This window comes from Bubalus kerabau, chromosome 8 (assembly GCF_029407905.1).
Source record: "Bubalus kerabau isolate K-KA32 ecotype Philippines breed swamp buffalo chromosome 8, PCC_UOA_SB_1v2, whole genome shotgun sequence".
In the NCBI taxonomy this organism is placed as follows: Eukaryota; Metazoa; Chordata; class Mammalia; order Artiodactyla; family Bovidae; genus Bubalus; species Bubalus kerabau.
This window is the reverse complement of record NC_073631.1, coordinates 110,674,813-110,691,762: the sequence shown is the minus strand read 5'-3', so window position 1 is coordinate 110,691,762 and position 16,950 is coordinate 110,674,813. Positions and strand designations below refer to the sequence as shown.

The 16,950-nt window shown below is 40.2% G+C and overlaps 1 protein-coding gene across 1 annotated transcript; it reads right to left on the bottom strand.

Annotated features, from left to right (window-relative positions):
- Window positions 1-132: 132 nt before the first annotated feature.
- Window positions 133-1,065, bottom strand: LOC129658731 (olfactory receptor 2A5). Its single transcript, XM_055589578.1, has one exon. The coding sequence runs from the start codon at window positions 1,063-1,065 to the stop codon at window positions 133-135; it is 933 nt and encodes a 310-aa protein (XP_055445553.1).
- Between the last annotated feature and the right edge of the window lie 15,885 nt (window positions 1,066-16,950).

Here is a 16,950-nt window from a genome sequence, read left to right as displayed (position 1 = left end):
AACAGCATCTGATCAATATAAATTCTTAATGCCAGAGATTTAAGACACGAGATTTTAAGGCATGTACAGTGCCATTCTCCCAAATCTTACAGAGAACAAACCTCCCACCCTCAGGACTCTCCCTGGCATCCTTCACATTAGCCTGTCCTTCCACAGCACTCTCCTAAAGGCACCTTTGACCTCTTTGTTCCTCAGGCTGTAGATCAGCGGGTTCAGCATGGGGTTAAAAAGACTGTAAAACAGGGAAAGGATCTTCTGCTGCTCCTCAGGGTGGCGGGACTTGGGGGCCATGTACATAACGATGGCACTGCCAAAGAAGAGCCCGACCACGCAGAGGTGGGAGGAGCAGGTGGAGAAGGCCTTCCTGCGGCCCTCAGCAGACTGGATCCTCAGGATGGCGGCCAGGATGCGCGCATAGGAGCCCAGCACCAGGCAGAGGGGCCCGACTAAGACAAACACAGAAGCAGCAAAAATGACAAGTTGGTTGAGCTTAGTGTCAGCACAGGCCAGCTTGAGGACAGACAGGATTTCACAGAAGAAGTGGTTGATTTCATGAGGCCCACAGAAGGGCAGCCTTAGGATGAGACCCACATGGACCAGGGCCAGGAGGGAGCCACATGTCCAGGAAGCGACAGCTTGAACAGTGCACACTCTCCAGCTCATGATGACAGAGTAACATAGGGGGCGGCAGATGGCCACGTACCGATCATGGGACATCACCACCAAGATGAGACACTCAGTGTGTGCAAAAGCCATGTATAAAAAGGTCTGCATTATGCATGGGACAAAGGAGATAGTATTTTTCTTGTTCAGAAGGTTCACCAGCATCTTCGGGACATTGTTTGATGCATATGAAATATCAACGATGGCCAGGTATGAGAGGAAGAAGTACATGGGGGTGTGCAGTCTGGGGTCCAGTGAGATGAGCCCCAGGATGACCCCATTCCCCAGCAGGGTGAGGACATAGAACAGGGAGAAGAGCCCAAAGAGGAGTATCTGCATGCTTGGGCTGAGCGGAAATCCCAGGAGAATGAATTCTGTGACCCATGTCTGATTTTCTGTCATGCCCTGGTGGCAGGGCCGGTGCTGATCACAGCTGCTGCAGTGCCTGTGGGCTGAGAAACAAAGGCGGGTCTGGATTAGCCATTAACAGCAAGAGGGAAGTTGTGGCGTGCTCTGTGTGCTGACTCAGCTAATAATCGTTTTCAGATTCATCATGTCAAGTCTTTTAATCCACAGTAAAGCAGAAAGGCTCCCATAAATAGAATCAGTGAACACAGGGTGTCATGCATTATTTCCATTTCTACAGAATTTTATGTAACTCTGATTGCAAAGTTTATACTCATACAGTCAAGATGGCAGCCACAGAATAAATTGTTCTCCATAATGACTAATCGTTTTATTTTTTAAGAAAGGCCCATAGTTACATTCTCATTTTGCTTTCTTATTTCTTCAGTTCTCAAATTTTGCTCATGCTTTATCATTTGATTCGCTCTTATTTTAAAGCTGGTGCAGAGTACATTGCACACAGCAGTTGCTCAGTAAATGATCATGAAGTAAATACACCAATAAAACAGGGGATGAGATGTACAAATGCAACTTCAAGGAGGTGTATTTCCTTCTGTGTCCACTAGGTTTAAAGCTTTAGCAAATGAAATTGGCACCAAGTTTTTTCTTCCTGATACTATGCAGGAAAATTTAGCTTTTTCCACGTTGGGCATGAGCAGAGTGCCATCACTGATCTGGTCAGCATTCACAGAAGTTGTTTATGATCTCTGATCAGGGCAAGGATTTCTATTATATTCCTACTCCTGTCCTATACCACCTTCTTGCAGGGCTGCTTCCCTGGTTCTGGAGAGGTTATTTCTGGGCCCTTTGCATTTGTCCAGTGCATTTGTTGATGGATGGATGGATGGATGGATGGTAAAGGATGGATAAAAGGCATTACTTTAGGAATAACATCCAGAGCATATTCTGGAATTTAATCAAGTCTTTTGACTCTCCTTTAATTTTTTGGCTACCACTCTGCCAACCTTATGGCCACCCATGGTTAACAAGGTGACCCATGTGACAGAAAGGGAGAACCTGAAATGTTCCATAGAAGTATACACCTATTACCTGACAGTTCATGATATACGTGATCATTCTCAATGAGCAGCTTATGACCCAGCTTTGCAAATCCCAAGGCTGTCTTAAGCCCAGAAATCTGCCTGCCCATAAGCTGGCCCGAACTTCCCATTCAGTGTGCCAAATTCTGGAGTCCTTCCTTTCTCCAGATCCCAGCTTCTCTAAATGATAACACTTGGCCAAAAGCCCTTTACTCACTGTGGCACTGGTCTTAACCCAGAGATAAGTTTATATGTACAGGAAACAGCACAGAGGCCAGGAGAGATTTTGAAGATCCAAGCTGAGGCTCTGGCTCCCATCAGCTGCCTCTGAATGAGGGATCTGCAGCTGCAGGAACTATCCCTGCTTTTTTCACACAGGCGGATGCAGGGACTGGATCCCTGCTCACTAGGAGAACCAGCAGTACAGGCTTTATGCTCATCTCTGCCCAAATCCTCCCAGATTGTCCCCTGAGTGTCCCTGAAGGGGAGGGGACTAGGACATACAAAACACAGATGCCATCTCTAGCAGGGGAACAAAAATTGCTTAACTCTTTGTCTCCATTCCTCTGGACTCTGGGGATGGATGTTCAGGAAAAAAGAAGCTGGCAGGTGATGACTTAATACCCAGATGAATTCATGCACATCAAAGTCATGAAGTAGTAAGAACAAACAAACTCCCAGGGTCATGTTGTAAATTACACTCCCCAGGTACTTCGATGGTGGTGTATTCCTGGATCTCAGGCTTACCCCAGATGGATTTAGTGGAGCTGGGAGGAAGCAGATCATTCTTAATGAGAAATTGACTTGAAATTGGCATTAATTTCTTTCCCCTTTTCTCCTAAGACAGCTCTAAGTTAGTGTTAATAGATAAAAACACTTCTACCAACCTTCCTGCACTGTGCTGAGAAAGATGCTGAGTCTTCTACAGGTTGTACCTGAAATGTGATATAGGGTGTTAGGAGAAAGGAAAGAAAAAAAGCAGAGTAGAGCTGGCCTTGAAGAGGCATTGGGTAGAGGCATCTGGTAGAAGGGCAACAAATGTCTAATTCATATCCTTCAGTTCAGTTCAGTCGCTCAGTCGTGTCTGACTCTTTGCGACCCCATGAATGGTAGCACGCCAGGCCTCCCTGTCCATCACCAACTCCCAGAATTCACTCAGACTCCTATCTATCGAGTCGGTGATGCCATCCAGCCATCTCATCCTCTGTCATCCCCTTTTCCTCCTATCCCCAATCCCTCCCAGCATCAGGGTCTTTTCCAATGAGTCAACTCTTTGCATGAGGTGGCCAAAGTATTGGAGTTTCAGCTTTAGCATCAATCCTTCCAATGAACACCCAGGACTGATCTCCTTTAGAATAGACTGGTTGGATCTCCTTGAAGTCCAAGGGACTCTCAAGAGTTTTCTCCAACACCACAGTTCAAAAGCATCAATTCTTCGGTGCTCAGCTTTCTTCACAGTCCAACTGTCACATGCATACATGACCACTGGAAAAACCATAGCCTTGACTAGACGGACCTTTGTTGGCAAAGTAATGTCTCTGCTTTTCAATATGCTATTTAGGTTGGTCATAATTTTCCTTCCAAGGAGTAAGCGTCTTTTAATTTCATGGCTGCAATCACCATCTGCAGTGATTTTGGAGCCCCCCCAAAATAAAGTCTGACACTGTTTCCACTGTTTCCCCATCTATTTGCCATGAAGTGATAGGACCAGATGCCATGATCTTCGTTTTCTGAATGTTGAGCTTTAAGCCAACTTTTTTACTCTCCACTTTCACTTTCATCAAGAGGCTTTTTAGTCCCTCTTCACTTTCTGCCATAAGGGTGGTGTCATCTGCATATCTGAGGTTATTGATATTTCTCCCAGCAATCTTGATTCCAGCTTGTGCTTCTTCAGCCCAGTGTTTCTCATGATGTACTCTGCATATAAGTTAAAAAAGCAGGGATACACTCAAAAGTTCAGTGAACCTTGTGATATAACGATGCCTTGGACTGAGGTGCTGTCTTTATAGTCACATAATAAAACAGTAGAGGGTTTCTTGAAAATTCTTCTTATTGTCTCTCTTATGTGTGTCACGCCTACATATATATGTGTATATGTTTGTATGTGTGTCTGTATGAGTGTGTATATTTGTATATACATTTATTTATTGGGCAAAGTTTTGGAGAGAAATAGCCAAAACTCTGTTTTAAGAACATAGCCAGTTCTTTACTGAAGAGAAGAGAAGTATTTAATTGGTTAAAAGGTTCATTCAAGTTGTTCCATAAAATGAACTTTTGGGCCAGCCCAGTAGATTGTTAACATATGAGCAATGTGGTTCTCTGCTAAGAAGACATGGAAGGAAATATGCCTATAGTTTTTGGTTGCCTAATCAAGGATTCATAGCATATACATTTGCATGGGTAGAATAAAGAAGCTCAAGGAATAATTGCCCTAAAATCTCTGGAGGAGTGATTAGAAAAATTTAGAAGCTTTGCATGGCTAGGAAACTAGCTGAAGAACTTAACAAGGTAAAAGAAATTGACTACTCCAAAGTGGAGAATTGAGAGAGTCAGTTCCTAGGCAGGTTGATAAGGAGTCTAGGGGTCCCCAAGGAGAGAGGGGTCTGGAATTCTCAAGGAGGAAGAAAGGACAAACTTTTTTTCTTTCTCCACATTTCTTAGGATTATATAACAATAATGTATCCTGCCTAAAACAGTCTCTGGATTAAACCTTCTGTTATCTTAAAATGTAAATTATGGGAGTAGGTCTGATGAGGTCTTTACAACCTCCAGACATTCTTTGGATTATATAACTTCATTGTTAACACTAGCAAGGGGGTACTCTTTCTGCCCCCTTCTGATGCCTATGTCAGAAGCTTTCTCTATCTCCTGTATACTTTAATAAAACTTTATTACACAAAAGCTCTGAGCGATCAAGCCTCGTCTCTGGCCCTGGATTGAATTCTTCTCCTCTGGGGGCCAAGAATCCCGGTGTCTTCACGTGATTCAACAACAACATTTCAGAATTAAATAAAATACTGCCAAGATGGTTTCTAATTTCTACATATTACTCGTACGTGAATAGTTAATATCCATGATTACTCATACGAATCACAATAATTTAAATGTCATTCATTCATAATTCACTCATTCAATTTATATTTACTGAGTATCTGCTGTATGCGGCCATTGTCCTTGACACTAAAGATTCAAACATTAGTGAGACACTGCCTTGATCTTCAAGGATCTTGTAGTCTCCCTACAGAATTAGCCAGGCAAATAAACATTTAAGGAACTATGATAGGAGTATGCTCAGTACACAATGGTGCTAGATTATTCTGAAAGGCGGTGGGGACATGCTTCACAGTAAATGAGATGCTTAAACCCTCTTCAGTAAGATGTAAGATGAATATGGCATGCCAGACTGCATCTGAGGGTGTGAGGAGGGCACAGCAAAAGAGTAATTTTGGAAACAGGACTCACAGACAAGTTTCCCTAACACGTCAGATGTTGGACTTCATTTTAAATAATTATAATGATATGACTAAATATATGGTTACACTTTTTGCTAAGTGTAGAGTACTATTTAAAAGAATAATGATGGGGACTATGAAGCAAAGCTACCTGAAGGGTTATCATGTGAGAGTAAGGATTACCTGAGTTAAGGTGGTAGTTTATAGACATAGACAGGAGATAATGTATATGAAACATGTAAAAGAAATACAGGTATCAGTATTGTGACTCTTTGATGTGTGGTGAGGAGAAAAGCGGACCCTGGATGCATCCCAGGAATCTGGCTTATATGGCTGATACAACTCAATGTTAAAAAAAAAAAAAAAAAAACCCTAATTTAAAAAAATGGGGAGAGGACCTGAATGGACATTTGTCCAAACAAGATGTACAGATGGCCAATGAGCCCATGAAAAGATGCTCGATCATCAGAGAAATGTAAATCAGAAAAACAATGAGGCATCACCTTATACTGGTCAGAATGGCTATCATCAAAACGGTCACAAATGAGAAGTGCTGGTAAGGATGTAGAGACCAGGGGATCCTAGTACACTGTTGATAAGAATGTAAACTAGTACAGGAGCTAGTGGTGAAGAATCTGCCTGCCAATGCAGGAGACAGAAGAGATTTGGGTTCAATCCCTGGGTTGGGAAGATTCCCTGGAGGAAGGCACGGCAACCCATTCTAGTATTCTTGCCTGGAGAATCCCAGGGACAGAGGAGCCTGGCAGGCTACAGTCCACAGTGTCGCAAAGAGTCAGACATGACTGAAGCGACTTAGCATACAGCACTTTACAAAATGGCATGGAGGTTGCTCAAAAAACTAAAAATAGAACTACCATACAATCCAACAATTTAATTCCTATGTATATATCCAAAAAATTAATGCACTGATTCTAAATGACACAGGCACCCCAATGTTCATTATAAGAATATTGACAATAGCCAAGATATGGGATCACCTAAGTGTCCATTGACAGATGAATGGATACAGAAGACTGGTCTATATGAACAATGGAATATTACTCAGCCAGAAAAAAAAGGGAAATTTTGCCATTTTTAACGTGGATGGATATGAAGGGCATTATCCTTAGTGAAATAAGTCCGAGAAAGGCAAATACTACATATTATAATTTACATGTTGGCATCTAAAAAGTGAAGCATATAAATGGATATAACTGTAACAAATCTTCAAATGACTTACAGACATGAAGAACAAAACTAGTGGTTACCAGTAGGAAGGGAGAAGGGCTTAGAGATAAAATAGGGGTGGGGGATTAAGAGGTACAAACTACTATGTATAAAATAAATAAGGTATAAGCATATATTACACTGCCCAGGAAATGCAGCCAAAATTTTAAAAAACTTTAAATGGAGTTCAATACAATATATTAAAATTTTGGATCACTATGTTGTATATCTAAAACTAATATAATATTATAAATCAACTATACTTCAATTTTCAAAAGACCAATATTTAAGAGACGGTGAGAGGAAGTCAATCTCCCAGTGAGAGCTAAGAAAAGATAAGACATGAGTGACAAACCAGAAAATATGAATTAAAAAAAATCCATTGAGCTATGTTATATGTTATGCCAGGGTGCAAACTATTCACTTTAATCCTATGAGTAATTCTAACTTTATTTTTTAGGTACAAGAATATTCTGCATAGAGCTACACTGAAGTTAATATTTATAGACGCAAGTAAATGAATCCAAAGTTACTAGGAAACAGGCATTATCATGCTTTAAGACAAACAATACTTCTTCACATCATTTTCCACTTGCCTTGATCTGTACAAGTGTGAATGTTATTCAACATGTATAGAAAATTTAAATTTCCAAAGAGACTGTCATTAAGATGTTAACCAGAAATACAATAAAAATATGCAGTGATTTCATTGTCTCCAGACTCTCAGGGACTGTGAGAGGTAACACATTTTACTGCTTAGTGGCTTCCCCTTCTGCATGCTTGTTATTTGGTTGCTTCTTTTCTGATATATTAGCTAACATTCCTCCATGTACTCTTATAAATATATTTTAATGTTACAATTTCTCTCATTTGCTTATGTCTCCTCTGCCATTCTGTTTGTTCTTGCAGATTATACCTTTTGCTCCATTAGCTACATCAGTGGTATCTCCAAAGGAAGAAAAGATGCTCGTGTATGATAAAACTTCCTTGCTCTAAAAGAATACTCAACACCTCAAATTCTATATTTCTATCAAGTAGTTCTTCATCTTAAGATTATCTTTCTCTAAAATAAATTGAATTTAATTCATCTAATTTTTTACACAAGAAACTAACCCTAGTGTATTCAGGAAGCTTTTTTGACTACTAGTTGTTTGCTGGCTTATTTTGGGGGGAGGTTTTTCCGAAATGGGGAAATTATTTATTTTTACATAATGGTCTAGATCTTCTTTATTAAATTCCATCAGCAATATCTTGTCAATGTCTCTCCTGCCTGGACTGTCTATAACAAATTGAATTTATCCTAGGTTTTTCTTCTATTTACCTTAATCCTAATCTTGCTCCATTGGTATGCTTGATGTTAAGTATGAAAACCAGTGTAAATGCAAGGTCAAAGAACTCGGAAGAACTGGTCACATCAGCAAGAAATATCAGTCTTTTCCATTACCTGCTTCATCACCCAAACTTACTTCTACAAATGAGGTTAAATTAAATGGTTGTCATCATGAATTGCTTGATTGGTTCAATCAAATGTTCAATCTGCAACAGTTAGAACTGGACATGGAACAACAGACTGGTTCCAAATAGGAAAAGGAGTACGTCAAGGCTGTATATTGTCACCCTGCTTATTTAACTTCTACGCAGAGTACATCATGAGAAACACTGGGCTGGAAGAAGCACAAGCTGGAATCAAGATTGCCAGGAGAAATATCAATAACCTCAGATATGCAGATGACACCACCCTTATGGCAGAAAGTGAAGAGGAACCAAAAAGCCTCTTGATGAAAGTGAAAGAGGAGAGTGGAAAAGTTGGCTTAAAGCACAGCATTCAGAAAACAAAGATCATGGCATCTGGTCCCATCACTTCATGGGAAATAGATGGGGAAACAGTGGAAACAGTGTCAGACTTTATTTTGGGGGGCTCCATAATCACAGCAGATGGTGATTGCAGCCATGAAATTAAAAGACGCTTACTCCTTGGAAGGAAAGTTACAACCAACCTAGATAGCATATTCAAAAGCAGAGACATTACTTTGCCAATGAAGGTCCGTCTAGTCAAGACTATGGTTTTTCCAGTGGTCATGTATGGATGCGAGAGTTGGACTGTGAAGAAAGCTCAGAGCCAAAGAATTGATGCTTTTGAACTGTGGTGTTGGAGAAGACTCTTTAGAGTCCCTTGGACTGCAAGGAGATCCAACCAGTCCATTCTAAAGGAGATCAGTCCTGGGTGTTCATTGGAAGGACTGATGCTAAAGCCGAAACTCCAGTACTTTGGCCACCTCATGCAAAGAGTTGACTCATTGGAAAAGACTCTGATGCTGGGAGGGATTGGGGGCAGGAGGAGAAGGGGATGACAGAGGATGAGATGGCTGGATGGCATCACTGACTCAATGGACATGGGTTTGAGTGAACTCTGGGAGTTGGTGATGGACAGGGAGGCCTGGCATGCTGTGATTCATGGGGTCGCAGATAGTCAGACATGACTGAGGGACTGAACTGAACTGAACTGAAGCATATACATGGGCTTCCTGGTGGCTCAGTGGTACAGAATCTGCCTGCCAATTCAGGAGACACAGGTTTGATCCCTGGATCAGGAAGACCCCCTGAAGAAGGACATGGCAACCCACTCCAGTATTCTTGCATGGGAAATCCCATGGACAGAGGAGCCTGGCAGTCTACAGTTCATGGGGTCACAAAGAATCGGATATGACTTAGCCTCTAAAGAACAAGAACAACAAAAGCACATACACATATGGCATAACATATGTACACATACATATATGCATTAAATCTTTGCTGATTCTTGGGGATGAGGGGATCACTTGACACAGCCATCAGATTAATGAAAGCCCTGAGGTAGCCTGAGTCTGGGGATGGGGCGGGCGAGCGTATGTGCTTCTGCTGCCCAGTGTAGATCTGGTCAATGCTGTAGGTCTTCCAGTTGCCAGCCAGTAGGACAGAGGCCCAAAGTCTGTACTCAAGTATGAAACTAATTGGAAGAGCCTTGCCTATCTGTGACTTATTAAAGACTTCCAAAGAACTCTCCCTTACTTCCTCCCTCCCTCAGTGACTGCAAATGATTCTAGAGAGATTCTGAGTTAAAAGGTGTGTGCAACCTCTCAGCCTGTCCAGGGAAATCATCTTTAGGGTTTCTCAGTTTTCATACCCTTACTCCCCCAAAACTCCTGCAACTTCAGTCTGTTTGCTATAGAATCTCAAGGCACAGGAGCCTCTTAGAGAACTCATTAAAAAAAGACACAGCTGGAAAGTTGCCTCAGGCATCTTGGTGAAGATGGAAAAAAAAAACTTTTTAATTGATCTCAAAGGAATAGAGACTATTTCAGGATCTAAAAAGTAAGTGTCAGTAAAAATCTCCTTGCGGAGTTCATTAAAACTTTGCCACTATTAATTACAACAGCGGAGCTCTCAGTGGGCAATTGCACAGGAAAGCATGCGGGTGCTTGGAGTTTTGGGGAAAAGTCCTGGCTGCTCACCTGTGGGGCCCCAGAGTTCATGTTTATGTGGAGTGTGGGGACACCCTCCTTGGAGACTGGGACTCCAAGTATCTTACCAATAGTTTGAGCTATTTCCCCATTCACACATTTAGATAACAGAATAATAAACCAAATAACTGCAGTTTATTCCAGGCACACTGTTAAGAGCTTTATACAAATTGCTATGAATCATCAAAATGGCATTTTAAAGTATATGTTTATTACCTGCCTATTTATAAAAGAAGCAAATCTCATCAAGCTAAATAACTCATCCAAGATCATATAAGTGACAGCCTCCCGATTCAAAACTGATTTTGAAGCCTTTTCCATCTTTCTGTTAATAGAGTCTAGTATGAACTCAAGCATGGTCTCTCTAGACCATCTCATAGTTCTCTAGTTCAGCTACTCAAACAGCTTCCCTGTATATTTATTTTCAGCCACAGTAAGGAAGACAAAACAAAGCAACATTAAAGGAAGTATGACGATGAATAAAACCTAGAACTTCTTCCAACATTATTTCCATTTCAACATTTCCTGCTGTTATCATGTGTCTGTCTGCATCGGTATTAACCCCAGGTCTAACACAACCATCTCTTTGCCATATATACCATTTATACACCTTTGCTTATATGCTACAATAGAATCATCTCAATAGATAGATACCAAATTGATGCCCAATTATTCACCCCTCTTAGTTCTTCTGTGAGCCTTAACTAAGGCCCAAGGCATGGAGGAACACTTGAGGTTAATGAGCTAGTGTTTGTCTGGGTCCTCCAAGAAGCAGATGCCAAGACAAGATGAGCTGTGGAAGGGATTTATTAGGAAAACACCATGAGGGAAAATAAGAAGGGATAGCATGAAAGCTTGAAGAGCCATTTGATGCCTCTCTGATTCCTGTGATTCTGATTTCTGATTCCTTGGAGAAGGAAATGTCACCCCACTCCAGTACTCTTGCCTGGAAAATCCCATGGATGGAGGAGCATGGTCGGCTACAGTCCATGGGTCACAAAGAGTTGGACACAACCGAGTGACTTCACTTTCACTTTACTTTCACTTTGATTCCTGTGATGAAGAGAAAGGAACGCTCAAGGCATGTGTATCACTTAGGGCCACAGCTGAAAACAGATGGTTCTCTCAAATGTGATAATTTGAGGAATATTTAATAAAGGCACTATGAACAATGTATGTGCAGGGTGTGGGGAAACCACAAGGGAAAGTGCAAGATCCTAGGCTAGTGCCAAAGCTTGAGCTATTAATAAAATTTTTTATAACCTCTAGACCTAACGGCCCCACTCCAGTACTCTTGCCTGGAAAATCCCATGGATGGAGGAGCCTGGTAGGCTGCAGTCCATGGGGTCGCTAAGAGTCGGACATAACTAAGTGACTTCACCTTCCCTTTTCACTTTCATACATTGGAGAAGGAAATGGCAACCCACTCCAGTGTTCTTGCCTGGAGAATCCCAGGGACGGGGGAGCCTGTTGGGCTGCCGTCTATGGGGCTGCACAGAGTCAGACAGGACTGAAGCGACTTAGCAGCAGCAGCAGCAGCAACAGACCTAAAGGAGAAGAGATTGCTGTTACTAGAGTCTGGAGACAAAAGAGGGCTGTGCAGAAAGTGTACTCTGATAGAAATAGGAAACTTACAATAATTGGACAAGTCCATACTGATGTTGCACAAAACAATAAATATTTACCCTCACTCTTCTCCCTCTCTTTGGTCTTTTGTCTTTGTTTCCAATGAGACAAACCCAAGAAGAGGCCAGAGGGCAGTAAAGCCCCAGGATGTAGTACATGCAGATCAGTCTTACCAGACACAGAGCAGGGCATGCAGGCGTGTGTGCTCAGTCGCTCAGTTGTGTCCGACTCTTTGAGACTCCATGGACTGCAGCCGACCAAGCTCCTCTGTCCATGGGATTCTCCAGGCAAGGATGCTGGAGTGGGTTGCCATGCCCTTCTGGAGGGGATCTTCCTGACCCAGGGATCAAACCCATTCCCTGTAGCTCCTTCATTGCAGGCAGATTCTTTACTGCTGAATCCAGCAAAATGATAACCAATAATTGTAAAGGGAAAGAATTAGAAAATCACTGTTTTGTGGCCAGTTAATAGGTGGCTCAGATGGTAAAGAATCTGACTGCAGTGCGGGAGACCTGGGTTCCATCCCTGGGTTGGGAAGATTCCCCTGGAGGGAATGGCAACCCACTCCCGTATTCTTGCCTGGAGAATCCCCATAGACAGAGGAGCCTGATGGGCTGCATCCTTGGGGTCGCAAAGAGTCAAATATGACTGAGTGACTAAGTACAGCACAGCACAACACAATAATTGATTCAGGCGGTCAATGGATGCTAAAATAATTGGCTGAAAATAGTGTTAGGAGACAGAATCTTCACATAATATGCAAGATTTATGCTGCAGAATACTAATTAGTTTCAAAGGAGGAAAAAGTTCCTTTACAATGGAGTAATCTAATAGAAATTGTTCTATCATATTACCAAACTAGACATTATCAGTACTGGGACAGACTGATGTCATGGGCCCCCTGATATGATGCACTAGGAAGAACACAACATCATCCATGTAGCATTCCTTAAAAGAAGGTTTTATCTGGCCCTAAATAAGATGAATCCAAATTTCAGGACACTCCACAAAGCAACTAGCCTGGACTCTTAAGAAACGTCTATGATGTTAAAGACAAAAAGTCTGAGATTAAATGAAACTAAAGAGATAAGAAACTAAACACAATGCATGATCTTTGATTGGATTCTGAACTGAAAAAAAAAGTCCAAGGAACCACTGATAGAAAATAATATTGTACCAGTATTAAACTTTATATATTTATTTTGAGTATATATTGTATCATATACTCATATATATATAAATGTTGTGAGCATGAAGTGTTATTCCTTTCATTAACCTCAGTATTATTAACATTTTGGACTTCATAATTCTTTGTTGTGGAGGGTTGCTTGATATATTGTAGAACAGTTAGAAGCACCTGTGGTCTTCAACCAATAGATGAGTGTACCATCCCTCTCCAATTTTAATAGTTAAAAATATTTCCAGGCTTCGTAATATATCCCTTGGGGACGGGGCACAAATTGCCACCAATATATGTATATGAATAGTTACATATATATAGACCTAGGTAGCTATCAAGAGAAAGCAAGATAGATAAATAAATGATAGATAAAGATAAAATATATCAAAATACTAATAATTAGCAATTAGGAAATATAGGAGGAGATAATGGTGTTCACTATATTATTCTTTTCAAAATTCTGTGAGTTTTAAGACTTTACAATAAAACACTGGTTAAAAAGAAAAATAGAATCAAGTAAAATTGATTGGCCAAAGGATGTAATATGAAAATAAGACAAAGTAAGAACCTAAGATATAAAAGAGTCTATATCTGTCAGTCTGACTCTGACCCAATTTCTTTCTCTCATCAGTCACCTTGATTTACTTTTGCTAGCCAAAGATCACCAAAAAAAATCTGTTCATATATTGTTTTCTATTTTTTACACTTTTAGATTATCTAGCACAGAGCAGTTACCCAGCACAGAGGTAGCCACAAAACATGGGCAGTCATTGCTACTGTGAAACATTTAGGGTCAGCATCATCCCTACTCATGTTCTGCTTTGGATTTTAGAAAATGGTGTTCTATTTATGAAAAATAAATTACTATACAAATAAAATAACCCTATCCTAAGAATCAGTCTAATTAGTAAATACACCTTTCCCAGCCAGCCTGCTTGGGTCCCCTTAGTCCAACTTTCCTTCTTCCCCCTGTTTTCCAATCTCTCTTCTCATACTGAAACTCTGAGTTTAACAAAAACACTATTCAAGCTGTTCCTTCCACATTTAAGGCTCTAGTAAGGTTATTTAGTTTCAGCTAATTTTAATTCAGTCATTTAAGCTAGAGGTTAATAATTTTACCAAGCTGCTTTTATTTTTTTTTTTTTTTTTTTTTTTTTTTTTTATTTTTTCAAATATCATGAGTTTTTATTGATGTGTTCAGTTTAATTTTACTAAATGCTGTTTTTGTTAAAAATGTTTTACATAAAATTTACCTTTTGAAAATGTTAATGCTTACCCAAGCACTAATTATACCTGATTCTCTTCTACCTGTGAAATATATGTGCTCACATTACATTTGTATATTCTTCAATATCTATTCAAGTATCAGAGTTTTTGAGCACTTTATTTTTTTTTTTTTTTTTTTTTTTTTTTTTTTTTGAATTTTATTTTATTTTTAAACTTTACATAACTGTATTAGATTTGCCAAATATCAAAATGAATCCGCCACAGGTATACATGTGTTCCCCATCCTGAACCCTCCTCCCTCCTCCCTTCCCATTCCATCCCTCTGGGTCGTCCCAGTGCACCAGCCCCAAGCATCCAGTATCGTGCATCGAACCTGGACTGGCAACTCATTTCATACATGATATTTACATGTTTCAATGCCATTCTCCCAAATCTTCCCACCCTCTCCCTCTCCCACAGAGTCCATAAGACTGTTCTATACATCAGTGTCTCTTTTGCTGTCTCGTACACAGGGTTATTGTTACCATCTTTCTAAATTCCATATATATGCGTTAGTATACTGTATTGGTGTTTTTCTTTCTGGCTTACTTCACTCTGTATAATAGGCTCCAGTTTCATCCACCTCATTAGAACTGATTCAAATGTATTCTTTTTAATGGCTGAATAATACTCCATTGTGTATATGTACCACAGCTTTCTTATCCATTCATCTGCTGATGGACATCTAGGTTGCTTCCATGTCCTGGCTATTATAAACAGTGCTGCGATGAACATTGGGGTACTCGTGTCTCTTTCCCTTCTGGTTTTCTCAGTGTGTATGCCCAGCAGTGGGATTGCTGGATCATAAGGCATGTCTATTTCCAGTTTTTTAAGGAATCTCCACACTGTTCTCCATAGTGGCTGCACTAGTTTGCATTCCCACCAACAGTGTAAGAGGGTTCCCTTTTCTCCACACCCTCTCCAGCATTTATTACTTGTAGACTTTTGGATTGCAGCCATTCTGACTGGCGTGAAATGGTACCTCATAGTGGTTTTGATTTGCATTTCTCTGATAATGAGTGATGTTGAGCATCTTTTCATGTGTTTGTTAGCCATCTTTATGTCTTCTTTGGAGAAATGTCTATTTAGTTCTTTGGCCCATTTTTTGATTGGGTCATTTATTTTTCTGGAGTTGAGCTGTAGGAGTTGCTTGTATATTCTCGAGATTAGTTGTTTGTCAGTTGCTTCATTTGCTATTATCTTCTCCCATTCTGAAGGCTGTCTTTTCACCTTGCTAATAGTTTCCTTTGATGTGCAGAAGCTTTTAAGGTTAATTAGGTCCCATTTGTTTATTTTTGCTTTTATTTCCAATATTCTGGGAGGTGGGTCATAGAGGATCCTGCTGTGATGTATGTCAGAGAGTGTTTTGCCTATGTTCTCCTCTAGGAGTTTTATAGTTTCTGGTCTTACGTTTAGATCTTTAATCCATTTTGAGTTTATTTTTGTGTATGGTGTTAGAAAGTGTTCTAGTTTCATTCTTTTACAAGTGGTTGACCAGAGTTCCCAGCACCACTTGTTAAAGAGATTGTCTTTAATCCATTGTATATTCTTGCCTCCTTTGTCGAAGATAAGGTGTCCATATGTGCGTGGATTTATCTCTGGGCTTTCTATTTTGTTCCATTGATCTATATTTCTGTCTTTGTGCCAGTACCATACTGTCTTGATAACTGTGGCTTTGTAGTAGAGCCTGAAGTCAGGTAGGTTGATTCCTCCAGTTCCATTCTTCTTTCTCAAGATCGCTTTGGCTATTCGAGGTTTTTTGTTTTTCCATACAAATTGTGAAATTATTTGTTCTAGCTCTGTGAAGAATGCTGTTGGTAGCTTGATAGGGATTGCATTGAATCTATAGATTGCTTTGGGTAGTATACTCATTTTCACTACATTGATTCTTCCAATCCATGAACATGGTATATTTCTCCATCTGTTAGTGTCCTCTTTGATTTCTTTCACCAGTGTTTTATAGTTTTCTATATATAGGTCTTTAGATTCTTTAGGTAGATATATTCCTAAGTATTTTATTCTTTCCGTTGCAATGGTGAATGGAATTGTTTCCTTAATTTCTCTTTCTGTTTTCTCATTATTAGTGTATAGGAATGCAAGGGATTTCTGTGTGTTGATTTTATATCCTGCAACTTTACTATAGTCATTGATTAGTTCTAGTAATTTTCTGGTGGAGTCTTTAGGGTTTTCTATGTAGAGGATCATGTCATCTGCAAACAGTGAGAGCTTTACTTCTTCTTTTCCAATTTGGATTCCTTTTATTTCTTTTTCTGCTCTGATTGCTGTGGCCAAAACTTCCAAAACTATGTTGAATAGTAATGGTGAAAGTGGGCACAAGCTGCTTTTAAAAGAATCAGACTAATGTGATCAAAACAAAACAAAAAAGTTACAATATGTACAGCTTAATTGCCTGTATTTCCTCTCCTCTGCTCACTCACTGCCATTGTCACTGAGCCCTGTGGCCACCAGTAATCTCTGAGGCACAAAAATCCATAAACTGGATTTTTATATTTCAGCTTTCCCATTCATTGAAATTCACTTATCCTCATTTTCTGACTTCCTGAGAGACTCTGTTGTTGTTCGGTTGCTAA